This window comes from Entelurus aequoreus, linkage group LG12 (genome assembly GCF_033978785.1).
Source record: "Entelurus aequoreus isolate RoL-2023_Sb linkage group LG12, RoL_Eaeq_v1.1, whole genome shotgun sequence".
NCBI lineage: Eukaryota > Metazoa > Chordata > Actinopteri > Syngnathiformes > Syngnathidae > Entelurus > Entelurus aequoreus.
In genome coordinates, this window is record NC_084742.1 from 6,190,957 (window position 1) to 6,204,970 (window position 14,014).

General features: G+C 38.9%; 1 protein-coding gene across 2 annotated transcripts in view; it reads left to right on the plus strand.

Annotated features, from left to right (window-relative positions):
* Nucleotides 1-634: 634 nt before the first annotated feature.
* Nucleotides 635-14,014, plus strand: part of LOC133661396 (dedicator of cytokinesis protein 11-like) — a 32,214-nt gene continuing 18,834 nt past the window's right edge. For both annotated transcript variants that reach the window (XM_062064562.1, XM_062064563.1), the window contains exons 1-6: nt 635-918; nt 8,098-8,214; nt 9,243-9,332; nt 9,664-9,746; nt 12,683-12,749; nt 13,841-13,936. In XM_062064562.1, the coding sequence (XP_061920546.1) occupies nt 754-918; nt 8,098-8,214; nt 9,243-9,332; nt 9,664-9,746; nt 12,683-12,749; nt 13,841-13,936 (618 nt within the window). In that variant the 5' untranslated portion in view covers nt 635-753. The remainder of the gene's footprint in view (nt 919-8,097; nt 8,215-9,242; nt 9,333-9,663; nt 9,747-12,682; nt 12,750-13,840; nt 13,937-14,014) is intronic.

Here is a 14,014-nt window from a genome sequence, read left to right on the forward strand (position 1 = left end):
AACGCCACATTGGTGCCACATTTATCATCATTACAATGTTACAATCCAAACAATGATCAAAATGACACCATAATAGCCAAATTAAAGGTAACGTAACTACAAACGTATCCAATGTGAACATGGTAGATTTAAGCATAAAATAAGGAATGCATTCCACACAGCATTCTGCAGAAAATCCGATTTAGTGCACAAAGGAAATGGTCAATGGTGAAAATGTAAAATGATACTTTGAATTACCTGTAATGCACAATATTCTCCACTTGAGGACAGCATAAGAACAAGCACAAGGGTAAATAAATGTATTTTGTCTGGTCCAGATTTAGGATCCACATTAAAAGCAAAGTTAGAGTTATGTTACTCTAGTAAATTTCCGACTACGATCGTTTTCATGGAAGTTTTTTTTTTTAAAGTTCTGTATGAATATTTTGTTCTTTTTTTGTTTTTTTTACAAATTATTATTATTATTTTTTTTTTTTACCACAAATACAAAACACACACCAGCATGACCTTTTGATACAACTCTTGTATTGGATCCCAGTACATTCGGCAAGTGTACGGCGCTTGTGGCCAACCGGAAGTTTGCGTCACAGAAACCGGAAATGTGCGTCAGAAAATCATCTTGCTTCGTCTCCTCTCTTTGGTTTCCTCTCATCAGCATCACGGGAAGTGGCCACCCCTCCTCGCGACGTCAAACCGCTGGATAGCTGGTCCTCCTACCACCCCCCTTTCCAAACACGGACCACATCTGGACACATGCACGCCGGGATTGTGGAATTTTACCAACACAAACATTTGACCTTTTTGGGGGACACGATGTCGGAAGTCCGGAAATTCACCAAGAGACTGAGCAAGCCCGGGACGGCGGCGGAGGTCAGACAGAGCGTCTCGGAGGCGGTGAGGAGCACCGTGGACCCGGTGGTGAGCTTCATTTTTTGGAACAACATACCGAAACAAGCCAGAAAAACATAATTCGGTTGATGTTTTTCAAACGCACTGAAATAGGTTGCGTTCAAATGCACAGCATAACATGAAGGTATCACAATTTACATTTTGAACTCCAGCACCCCCCTTGACCCCGAAAGGGACAAGCGGTAGGAAATGGATGGATGGACGTTCGTTTCCCCGAAGGGATCTGCCATGATAAGTGAGGGACAGTCCTTCTTTTGTCTTCCAGTTGGGACAGCTGAAGCATGGCTTTCACTGCCTCCCCATGTCTGATAGACATCCCCCTGGGGAGGAAAATAAATATCAACTAGCATTGGTGCAATCAAGCCCAATGCAATGTCCATGCCCTCATTCGTTTTGTTGCTGTTATATCAGCTCCATAGCTGAGTGCAGTCATGAGAGGATTAGGCACAGCGGTTTGAGGCGAAAAAGGCACCAGAGAACCCTGCTGACACAGCATTGTGGCGGTGTGGATTTATTTTTCCACTGTGTCAAAAGCACCACATGACATGTTTGACATTCTTAGTGGCTTGAAAGTGCACTTTCTTGTCTTCTGTGTTGTAGATGGCCAGGCGGGGACAAAGTAAGATTTCAAAGTTTCACGGTGACTATACTTAGAGCTGTGTTTTTCAACCTTTTTTGAGCCAAGGCACATTTTCTGCATTGAAAAAATTTGGAGGCACACCACCAGCAGAAATCACAAAAAAAAAACAACTCAGTTGACAGTAAAAAGTCGTTGTCGCAATTGTTGGATATGACTTTAAACCAGGGGTCACCAACGCGGTGCCCGCGGGCACCAGGTAGCCCGTAAGGACCAGATGAGTAGCCCGCTGGCCTGTTCTAAAAATAGCTCAAATAGCAGCACTTACCAGTGAGCTGCCTCTATTTTTAAAATTGTATCTATTTACTAGCAAGCTGGTCTCGCTTTGCGCGACATTTTTAATTCTAAGAGAGACAAAACTCAAATAGAATTTGAAAATCCAAGAAAATATTTTAAAGACTTGGTCTTCACGTGTTTAAATAAATTCATTTATTTTTTTACTTTGCTTCTTATAACTTTCAGAAAGACAATTTTAGAGAAAAAATACAACCTTAAAAATGATTTTAGGATTTTTAAACACATATACCTATGCAATGCCAGGCTTCCCTCTAACTGACAAAGAAACAGATAACAGATTTGGTGTCCAGTTCAAAGTGTGACATGATTTATTTAAAAATTTGAGAGTTGACTTTTGTATTTTACATGAGTTATTATTTGTACAAACATGGTGCAAAGTAATTCATGATTTTTTTTTAAATGTTAGTGGCTAGCTAGTTAAAATGGGATATTGTGATTTCACAAGACTGTCTTAGAAGTGATCATTTGAAAATGTTCAATTTGAAAAATGTGTACTTAGAGAAAATATAAAAATAAAGTGTTGCATATTGATATTTATCTGTTTCTATATATATTTATTGTGAGAAATCATTAAGATGATCAGTGTTTCCGCAAAGATAAATATCATTAATTATTAATAATAACATAGAGTTAAAGGTAAATTGAGCAAATTGGCTATTTCTGGCAATTTATTTAAGTGTGTATCAAACTGGTAGCCCTTCGCATTAATCAGTACCCAAAAAGTAGCTCTTGATTTCAAAAAGGTTGGTGACCCCTGCTTTAAACCATAACCAAGCATGCATTACTATAGCCTTTGTCTCAAAGGCTATAGTACTGTCACCACCTGTCACATCACGCCGTATGAGTTTTTTGCTGTTTTCCTGTGTGTAGTGTTTTATTTCTTGTCTTGCGCTGCTATTTTGGTGGCTTTTCCTCTTTTTTTTGTATTTTCCTGTAGCAGTTTCATCCTTTGAGCGATATTTCCTACATCTACTTTGTTTTAGCAATCAAGAATATTTCAGTTGTTTTTATCCTTCTTTGTGGGGACATTGTTGATTATCATATCATGTTCGGATGTACATTGTGGACGCCGTCTTTGCTCCGCAGTAAGTCTTTGCTCCGCAGTAAGTCTTTGCTGTCGTCCAGCATTCTGTTTTTGTTTACTTTGTAGCCAGTTCAGTTTTAGTTTCGTTCTGCATGGCCTTCCCTAAGCTTCAATGCTTTTTCTTAGGGGCACTCACCTTTTGTTTATTTTTGGTTTAAGCATTAGACACCTTTTTACCTGCATACTGCCTCCCGCTGTTTCCGACATCTACAAAGCAATTAGCTACCGGCTGCCACCTACTGAGATGGAAGAGTATTACACAGTGACTCTGCTGAGCTTTAGACAGCACCGACACTCAACAACAACACATCATTTGCAGACTATAATTACTGGTTTGCAAAAATATATTTTTAACCCAAATAGGTGAATTTAGATAATCTCCCACGGCACACCAGACTGTATCTCACGGCACACTAGTGGTTGAAAAACACTGACCTAGAGGAGTGTAATGATTGCGTCATACAACGTTGAATCGTTTGTTGCTGGTTTCCCTCTTCAGCTGCTTGACTAGAGTTAGTTTTCTTTGAAAGGCACAGTTGAGGGAATTCCCTCAGGAATGTGTGCAAACGTACTTCCTGTGACTTGTGTGTTAATCGTTGTCCTTTTGTGTACCGCTGCTTTACTCGAATGCACCAGTTGCATGTCTAGGCCTTGGATTTACTAGCATATTTGCAGTTGAATTTTCTAAAGCATGAACGCATGAACAGCTGCTGAAAAGACAAATAGGGATTTTTCTGCAATTGTGTTGCTTAGATACTGACACCCTGAGGAGCACCTAATAGTGCGGATGGAGTTAACCTGCTGATGAAGTCCACATGTTGTCGCCTGCACATGTGGCGTGTGCTTCTGGAAATCTCACTAACATCATCATCCAAACTCTGCAGGGTTGTTAGTATTATTAGCATAGCTTGTTTTAGTCTTTTGGAGGACAGAGTGTGATGTCCATTGCAGGCTCAGTCTGACCCACATTGTGTTCTGAAGCTCCCTGTGTGTGTTTTTACGTTTACAGAAAAGCAGAAGTTTCTTCTCTTTGCCCTCACCCCTCCTCTGTCGTAACATGATCCGGCTTGCTGGTGCTACTCAAAGCTGGCTCGTGACTTGCAGCGCTGCGGTTGAGCTTGTTGCACATGACAGGAAGCACAACTGCCGCTTTTGGGCCTACAAACATGCGCGCCGTCCACAAGATAGTTTAGATGTTGCTCACATGTGGCCGATGGTATTCGGGTTTCACAGTAAAAGGGACGACCAAACTGATGGTGGAAAAACATGCAAGGGGTGTTTTGGCACTTATCGTAGTTTAAAGGTCACAGGTCAGTTCATTTTGGGTACAGTAAGAGAACAAAATGTAAAACGTAATGGCTGACATTCCAACTTGTAGCCGCGTTCCCCAGCTTTACTGAACAATGTGAAGAAGGATTGCGCGATATGGACGATGTAAATTTGGCCGACGATAGAATTTTTATACTATCGTCATATCGTGATAATGCATGTTGATGACACATTCTAGCTGTGTCCCTCAAATTTGACAGCGACAAACGAACTAAGGCGTCCTCAATGCAATTTAGCATCCTCGTTAATGAGCCAGCAACTAATGCGTCTCCACAGTGCAGCTTCTAAATCAGTAATCCTCACCTCCATGGCGGGAAATTAAGGGTGTAACGGTAAACAAAAATTTCGGTTCGGTACGTACCTCGGTTTAGAGGTCACGGTTCGGTTCATTTTTGGTACAGTAAGAAAACAACAAAATATAAATTTTTTGGTTATTTATTTACCAAATTTGTAAACAATGGCTTTATCCTTTTAACATTGGGAACACTATAATAATTCTGCCCACGTTAATCCACATTAAACTGCCTCAAATTGTTGCTCAGATTAAATAAAATGACAAAACTTTTCTTCTACATATAAAAAGTGCAACATTAAACAGTTTCAAGTCAACTCATCATGCTTAATTTATTACAGCATTTGGTCTGCCTGTAGTTGATTTTTATTATGCAAATGTTATATTTTTATCAACATGTGATAGCAGGGACCCTGCCATTCAAAACTAGGCTGCTCCATTACTAATGATTAATGTAACTATAGCTGAAAAAATAGTACAATAGCAATAGGAGAGACTATTTATCCCTGAACACCATGGAGTTCATGTAGGCTTAATGATGCAGTTACATTATTATATCAACTATCAGAGACAGAAACTCTTCATTTAATATAATGTCCTTTTTTGCTGCTTCAACACAGCTCAATCAACACAGAAAAAGGTCAAGTGAAACAACAGACAGACAGGGCTTTGCTGTCCGTAACACACACACACACACACACACACACACACACACACACACACACACACACACACACACACACACACACACACACACACACACACACACACACACACACACACACACACACGCACGCACGCACGCACGCACACACACACACACACGCCGCAAAATGAGCTAACGTTACGCTAAAACCGAATCAGCCTTCACCTCAAGCCAGGACTGCGAGCGAGCTGAGCTGCAGTTTATATTTCTAGAACGTCAACGGGCTCATAGTGATGTTACTAGTAGTTGACTGGGAGGTGTTTATTATAATTTGGGGAGAGTCCGCTGCCTGATGCTTACCTGCTAAACGCTAAGCACTGACTACATGCGGTCTGAATACGCACTGCTGATTGGCTGTTACCGCTCTGAATACGCACTGCTGATTGGCTGTTACCGCTCTGTATGTAACCAATCAGATGGTTGTGTGGGTGGGACAATGCTGGGTGCTGTGTACTGACAGAGACAGGCAGAAGGAAGCGGAGCAGCTTGTTAAGACTTTAGCTTAGCTTAATATGTTCGTGTGGAAACTCGTTCGGTACACCTCCGAACCGAACCAAACCCCCGTACCGAAACGGTTCAATACAAATACACGTACCGTTACACCCCTATGGGAAATATACTGTTTTTTTTACATGGAACATTATCACTGGGGGACAAGTAATTGCTATGCATGCTACATTACACTGCATAGGAGGATACAAAAAAGCATAGCTAACCGCTAAGCTAGAGCTCTTTAATATCAATGGGGTGGCGGAACGATACAAATATCAACAACAACGATACCAAGTTTAGTATTAGTATATTGTTGGTACTATTGTGATTAGATCAATGTTTTTTAATGTCAAAAAATAGTTTTTGTTATTTTTTACAAACTCAGGGAATAAGAGCCAAAAGAAGTTTTAGCTTTTGTTTAGTTATTTTGCACTATTGACTTTATTATAAATGTATGTAAAAAGGGAATAAGGATATCATTCGAGTTATAATATTAATTTATATTGTTACACTGCCATCCTGTGTTTTTGTTGAATTTCAGTTGTGATCAAAAATGTAATCCTGAAAATTTTAAGTATGAACATTGGTCTGAGCAATACTGCCCCTGTAACTACTTGGTATCTGATCGAGACAAAAATTTGTCCTATCCCACAAAACTAAATTAAAGTATCCAAACAACTGAAGAATAAGTGCTTATTACATTTTAACAGAAGTGTCGATAGAAAAATGTAACAGCAGAAAGTAACCAGACAATAATAGTAAATTAGCAAGTACCGTAAATTAATAGTTAATGCATTTATCGTTACATCAGTGCTAATTTTGTTGACTAATAATTTTCGTCTTAGTTATCTTCAACCTATTTCCCTTTGAATACAATAAGTCGATAACTAATAAAAACAAATGCGCAATGACTAAGACAAAGACGAAATTAACTGACATTTTAGTCAACGGAAAAAAAACGAGACAGAAACGAAATGCAAATATAAGTTATTAAACATGGAATGTTTTAGGAAACATGGTTGTTGCTCTGACATAATATTGACATCACAATTGCAGAGGAGCTCAGAACACAGCAAAGAACAGCAAACAAAGTAAATAAACTGTATTTTCTATTCTTTTATGTGACAATTAAATGTGACTGTACAGCAAATCATGACAAAATGGTTACCAGCATAGGATTATTTGTCACAACTGTTAAAGATGACAGCTTTTTTTTTCAAATGGTGCAGATATTGATCAAAAGCAGACTGTTACAAAGAAAACTAAAGTACACAATCTTATAGACATCTTTATGAAGCTGAACTACAAAAAAATACTTGAAAGATATTTGACTTTTACATGTGGAGCAAAAAATCACCAACTGCATAATTCCTTTTGTCTTAAACAAATTATCTGCAGGTAGCCTAAATAAAGGTGCTTTAAACGAAACTTCAAAGATGTTTTATCATTTCCGATTTATGTCAGTTGACTAAATTTACAAAATTTTAACTGACTAAAATGGTTTTAAATATCATAGACTAAAACCAAATCAATTTACATGGCTAAAATTTGACTAAAATAAAATATTTTTTTATCAAAAGACTAACTGAAAATAAACTTAAACTTTCTGTCAAAATGAACACTGCGTTACACTCTTCTAAGATACCCATGAAGGAGGTGTCTCTCCCAGTAATTTAGTGGTGGACTGGACAAGCTGCATGTTGACGCGGGTCAAACCTGGTTTAAAGTCACAGAACTGTAAGCTGCTCTTAGTGTTTCAAGCTATAGAGGATGACTTCACAGGAAGCGTTCATCTTGACTAGACAACCTAAAAAAATGGCATTCCCATTGAGTTTGCTCTCAGGTTTTCCATGTGTTTCTGCTCGGCATTACACGCTGACGTTTTGGAGTTAGTCCCCTTTAAAAACATCTTTTGGGTCAGATCAGTGTCAGATGTTGTTTTTAAAGGTGGATGTAATATTCTTTGCTTTGTTGGTCTTCAGTATGCATCATAACCCAACAGGCTTGTAGGATTTAGTACACCTTTGGTTCTCAAACTTTTTTCACCAAGTACCACCTCAGAAAACACTTTTCTCCACCAGTACCATCATAATGACCCACAGTAAAATATAGTAGCATAGTATGCCTAAATATTCATTAAAAACAAGGCAGAGATTTTACGTAAAAAGTGTGTTTAATATTGTTGGTCCCTGTAACATTACACACCGTTTGAACAGTAACACTGTGTTTGGATATTTAATGAAGTGATTCTTTGGCATAACACTAGATGGTGCTCACGTACCACAGTTTGAGAATCAGTGGTATACACACTAAAAGTAACATGGCTTATCCCCCCTCATCTCTTTCCTCAGGAGCAGCCCAAGATCATCGAGCCTCTGGACTACGAAGCGGTGGTGTTCCAAAGAAAGGCTCAGATCCACAGTGACCCCCAGCGAGACCTGCTGCTCTGTCCGGTCGACGATGTTTCGGTGACGTTTTGTTTTCTACGATCTTGTTTTAGTTGTATTCATGTTGTTAATTGTTGGTATCTGGCTGAGTGAGACAGTCAATGACAGGCAGGGATAATGCTAATACGTGTAATGTATTGACCTGAGCATAAAACTGTATTTACCAATATTTGTTTCCCCCTTAAACATTCAGAAAAAGACGGGTCATCCTTTATTCTTGGTCTTGAGGTTTATGCACACAAACCAACAGGCCCTTGCTGGGTTGCATTCTGGCGTCCACTGTAGAAGGTTTTGTGATTGAAATTATCACGGTTGTCATTGTTACCACGATATTGTTGAATGTGCCCCCTAGCTATTAGCTGATACTAGCGAGTAAGACCAGATGTTTTGGGTGGATCTTACAGGGTTACATGTGACATTTACTATGCCAACTAATAGAGAGCAGGCTTGTTTTTGCTTGTAATTTAAAGCATAACAATTAGCTGAGAGACAGCTCTTATCTCAAAATACTCTTAAGTTGAGGTACTATTGTATAATATTAAATGTCTTAAATTTTGGATAAGAATATATTTTAAAAAAACGGATTTTGTAAAAGACTTCCTAAATTTATAGCCATTGAATAATGAGGGGCGTGTTGATTTATTTTCGGACCAATACGGTAACACAGACTGACGCTACCTTAATTTGTTGGGAAATAATTTTTTATTTAAAAAACGGATAAATTGCATTACATAACATTACATTTGGCTGCATATGAATGCAAAAGGAATGTTTTCCCTTAAAGCAAAGTGTTCTGCATCCGCTCTTTAGTACCGTGAAAGTATTCTTCCTTACACCACTGGAATGCTCTGCTTCAAACATACAGTTTTATTTTTTACAGTTTTGACCCAAAAGAGTCAGGCGTTCTCCAAAGCATCCCAGCCAGACACCTCTGCTCTCAACACATGTGGTTGTATTTACTCAGAGGAGGACAATGCTGTGACAGCTCATATGTTTCTCTCTTCTATTTTCCACTCACTCATCATGCACGCGCATATGTGCACGTGCAGGAGTCCCATATATCCCGGCAGAGGAGAACTGTGGTTCCCTCTGTGCCCCAGAATGCTGAGCGGGATGCCAGGAGTCTGTTTGCCAAAGAGGTACTAACTCAGGAAATGTGTGATAATTAAAGATCATCAAGTGGAGGTTAATGGAGCTTTTGGCTTGTAATTGATGAGTTTAAGATACTGTATGTGGTGAACCTAATGGATTTGAGTACCCTTGTCTTCTGCTAAAAAAAACATTAAATCTGGCCTACTTGATCTTTCTTTTCCAAACTGAATAAAAGCAATATGTGCAAGGAAATCCTCTGTTCAGAAATGTTGGATTCAATGTTCCAGAAACAAACTTTGTCCAGGCCTGTGACTCACAGTCAGAGGACTGCAATTTGAACAGACCTTGTTATTAAAGTCTGTTTTGTGTGTCTGGCAGTGCATCAAGATGTACAACACTGACTGGCACATCATCAACTACAAATATGAGCCTTATTCTGGCGACTTCCGCATGTTACCGAGGTAAGTTAGGATGGAAGTTGTGTTTATTATTTTTGTTGTAGTTTGCAGCGGAGTTGAACTGCGCTGCTGAGAGCTATTTGACTTCATTTACCACTCTTTTTTGTCTCATCATTTACCATGTTCATGCAGCCAAATGACGTCATCCAATTATTAAAAACAGCTCTCAGTGTAAAACTATGATTACTCCATCTGCAGGAATAATCATATATGTTTTTTTTCTTTAACTTTTATTTACCCAAGAAAGTCCCATTAAGATTTAAGTTAAATGAATACCTCTGGGTTTTAGAACAATATATATACTACGTACTAGGAGTGTCAAGGTACACCATAATTAAGATTTGGTAAGTACCTCGGTTTTTAGGTCACGGTTCGGTTCATTTTGGGTATTGTAAGGGAACAAAATGCGACACAAAACTGCTTAGCTTTTGTGTAAATTTAAATTTAAAAAAAAATTAAACAAATGTCAAACTGTTGTCAGGTAATTCCCCAATTCTAAAAAAAAAACTAACAAAAAAAGTTTACAGCAAAGAAGCCAATTAGTTCCCTAATTTTGAGTGTACATAAATGAAGGTGTGTTGCTGAGCCCGACCTGGACATAATCTGGACTGGACCTGGTTTTAAGAACTCTTTAAACAATCTAATTTCATTGACAACCTGGTCTGGTGAAGATAAAGTCCTTTAGTTTGAAAAAATAAAATAAATAAACAACATTTTCTTGAACGAAAAATAAAATAAAATAAAATAAAAAAAAGTTACATAGAAACTAGTAATTAATGAAAATGAGTAAAATTAACTGTTAAAGGTTAGTACTATTAGTGGACCAGCAGCACACACAATCACACAATCATGTGTGCTTCACGGACTGTATCCCTTGCAGACTGTATCGTTATATATTGTAGGAACCAGAATATTAATAACAGAAGGAAACAAACCTTTTGTGTGAATGAGTGTAAATGGGGGAGGGAGGGTTTTTTGGTTGGTGCACTAATTGTAAGTGTATCTTGTGTTTTTTATGTTGATTTAATGAAAAAATAAAATAAAATAAAAATAATCCAATTATAAACCTTAATTTCCTAAGACAAATAAATGGCATTCTTTAAACTATTACTGTTGCAGTTTTTTTTGCATAGTTTTATTTTCCTAAAAGACCCACTCAGCACTATTCTTCACACTTATTATATTCCTTCCCTATCCAGAAAAACAAAGTTGTGTCGATCTTTAGCAAGAAGCTAATGCTAGCGAGTAAGACCAGATGTTTTGGGCGGATCTTACTGGGTTCAGTGTGACATGGCGGTGATGCATGTAACTAAAAAAAAAAAAAGGTAGGGTGGGGCAAAGCCATTTTAGTAAATTAAAAACAAATACAATCATTTCAAAATTAATCCTAAAATGTACGTGCAGCCAGTGGAGAGACAGTGGGGGAAATGTGCTGATATTTTTAGTGCCTGTAAAAAGCAGTGTTTTGCACCCTCTGAAGACGTGCAGTAGACGTCTTGCTAACCCCAATGTCAAGTATTACAGTAATCCATTACTGGATTACTGTTACAAAGTGCTTGTGCAAGAGAACTGGTTTTATTTTGACCAAGCTCGATTTTACGGCAGCCTTCATCTGACTGTTTAGCTTCAAATCTGACTGCATCTTTATTCCCAAATTTGTTATTATTGGTTTTATATACTGAGCAAAGGACCAATATCTACAGGTGTGGTCCCAGTGATACCATGAAAAACCACCACTTTTAGTCTTTTTTTTTCATTAAAATTTAAAAGTTTAAGAGCCATCCAGGCCTTTATTTTGTCATAACAACATAGAAAAGGTGAGCAGGCAGTCATCTGTATAACATTGAGCTTTTTATAAAATGTTAAACTCAATTTGATATATCATTAGATATTACACTAATTTGCTTTGTCACCATAATCACAAAGCTTATATAAAATTCAATCAATCAATCAATCAATCAATTAATCAAAGTTTATTTTTATAGACCTTAATCACAAGTGTCTCAAAGGGCTGCACAAGCCACAACGACATCCTCATCCCAAATCCCACATCAGGGCAAGAAAAAAACTCAACCCAATGGGATACAATGAGAAACCTTGGAGGGGATCGCAGATGTGGGAACCCCCCCTCCCCTGGGCGACCGGTGCAATGGATGTCAAGTGGATCTAGTTAATAGTGTGAGAGTCCAGTCCATAGTGGGGCCAGCAGGGGATCATCTTGAATGGAGACAAGTCAGCAGCGCAGAGATGTCCCCAACTTATAATAATTTATGTCGAAAATAGTTTTACCTACAGTGTATTGGATTTGTTTTTGAATTTTTATTGCACAAACCCTTTTGGTTTTTTGTTCTGTCTATAGTTTAAGTTAGCATTTTTTGTTATATTTTAAAAATAGTAAAGTGGTTTACACAAAAGCTATTTGTTCCTTTATACTTTTTGTTTTTGTTCCCTTATACTTTCCAAAATGAACCAAACCGTGGCCAGTATGTATCAAACTGTGATCATGGCGTATCGTTACACCCTTAGTACTGAACAATGCCGGCACACTGGTTTCATACTATCCACTTTTTCTGTTTATCTATTTCACCACAAAGGCCGAGTGTTTCCAAACAGGAGATTTTAACAGAAGAGGGTTTTCAAGCTCTGACTTCTTCTTGGCACTATCACTATAGCCAAAGGCTGGCCTGCATTGGTTTTGTTTACGGAGTAGACGCAAGCATGACTATGGACAATTACACTTACTGTCCCTCAACTCATGTTCTGTAGAATAAATTGGATACAAATACATGTACCAATACTCTTTTATTATATATTATTGTATGTTAATGCTACCAAAATATATAGTCGATGCACAATTGAGCAGACTGCACAGTGGGAGAAAGCAATTATTTGTGGATGCCTGCTGAGCAACTCTCTTTGTCTCCCTTGTTTTTCTGAAGCAAAGGCCTCAAGGCGGACAAGCTGGCCACTCACGTGTTCGAGGTCGATGAAGAAGCCAAAGATGAGGTGAGGCAGGGTTAGCTTGAATTGGATGGCGGCTATCCACTCATTTGATGTCAACCACCTTTCATTCATCATGTTCTACATACCCTGAATTACACCCGCTGTTGTGTGGCCCGTTGAGTCCAGCCAGCAATGTCGTCAGACAGGGCAGTAAAAAACCAGAAGCCCTCCATAAATGTTCCATAAATAGATCCTATTGATCCTCCTCCCTCTTGCCCTCAGGCCGGATGCGTATGGATCGAGACGGAGAAAGGGTTTAACTAGGGAAAACAAATACGGCTCTATCACCGTGCAGATGGCTCGATTGCTTCTTGAAAGTGCATCATTGTTGCAGTTTTACCTCCTGACTTGAGCTATGTTTGTGGAATATTAGAGCACATCAACAAGGGGGAAAAGAAAAAGCACAATGGATGTACCTGCACCTTACAGAGAGATTCAGAATGGTCCATGTAAAAACACAATTACAGTCGCATTGAAGCTCATCAAAGTGTTTGAGTGTACCTAATGTTGTGGCCAGTTACACAATGCCCAGGTCTGCCAAATTTGGGGATTAGCTTTGCAGAAACATGTGTTCAGGGAATTACTGACAGCAGACGAAAATACTGTAATAATATGACACTTTACAGGAAACACTATTAATCCTTTGTATACAGTATAATCCTGTATGTATCTCTATAGGCCCATAACAGTGAATCATTACTATGATATAGGAGGCGTGCACCAATAGGTGAGAAATGCAGGGCTATCAATAGAAAGTAGACTGTAGTGATGTCTTTAATGCAAGAATGGAGAAGAGTAGCCAACCAATGAGATTACAGGAAGAGGTTGGAGAGGGCGATATGCAAAAGGACAGGAACGCCACTTGAATGTGATTAGGCCCGTCTCTCTCGCTGACGTGCGCACACACACACACACACACACACACACACACACACACACACACACACACACACACACACACACACACACACACACACACACACACACACACACACACACACACACACATTTTAATTGACTGAATACATTACTTGGGATGAGAAGCAGCTGTGACATCCCTGACGTTGCAATCATGATGTGTTTGTGTGCTACAGGACACGGCGTCGCTTTGCTCGCAGAGAGCCGGCATCATGAAGCAGGGGTGGCTTCAGAAAGCCAACATCAACAGCAGCCTTTCCGTCTCCATGAGGGTGAGTCATCTCGGTGGCACAAACAAACCGTCACAGAATGACACAAAACAATCGAGCTCTACACTGCAATCGTCTCCA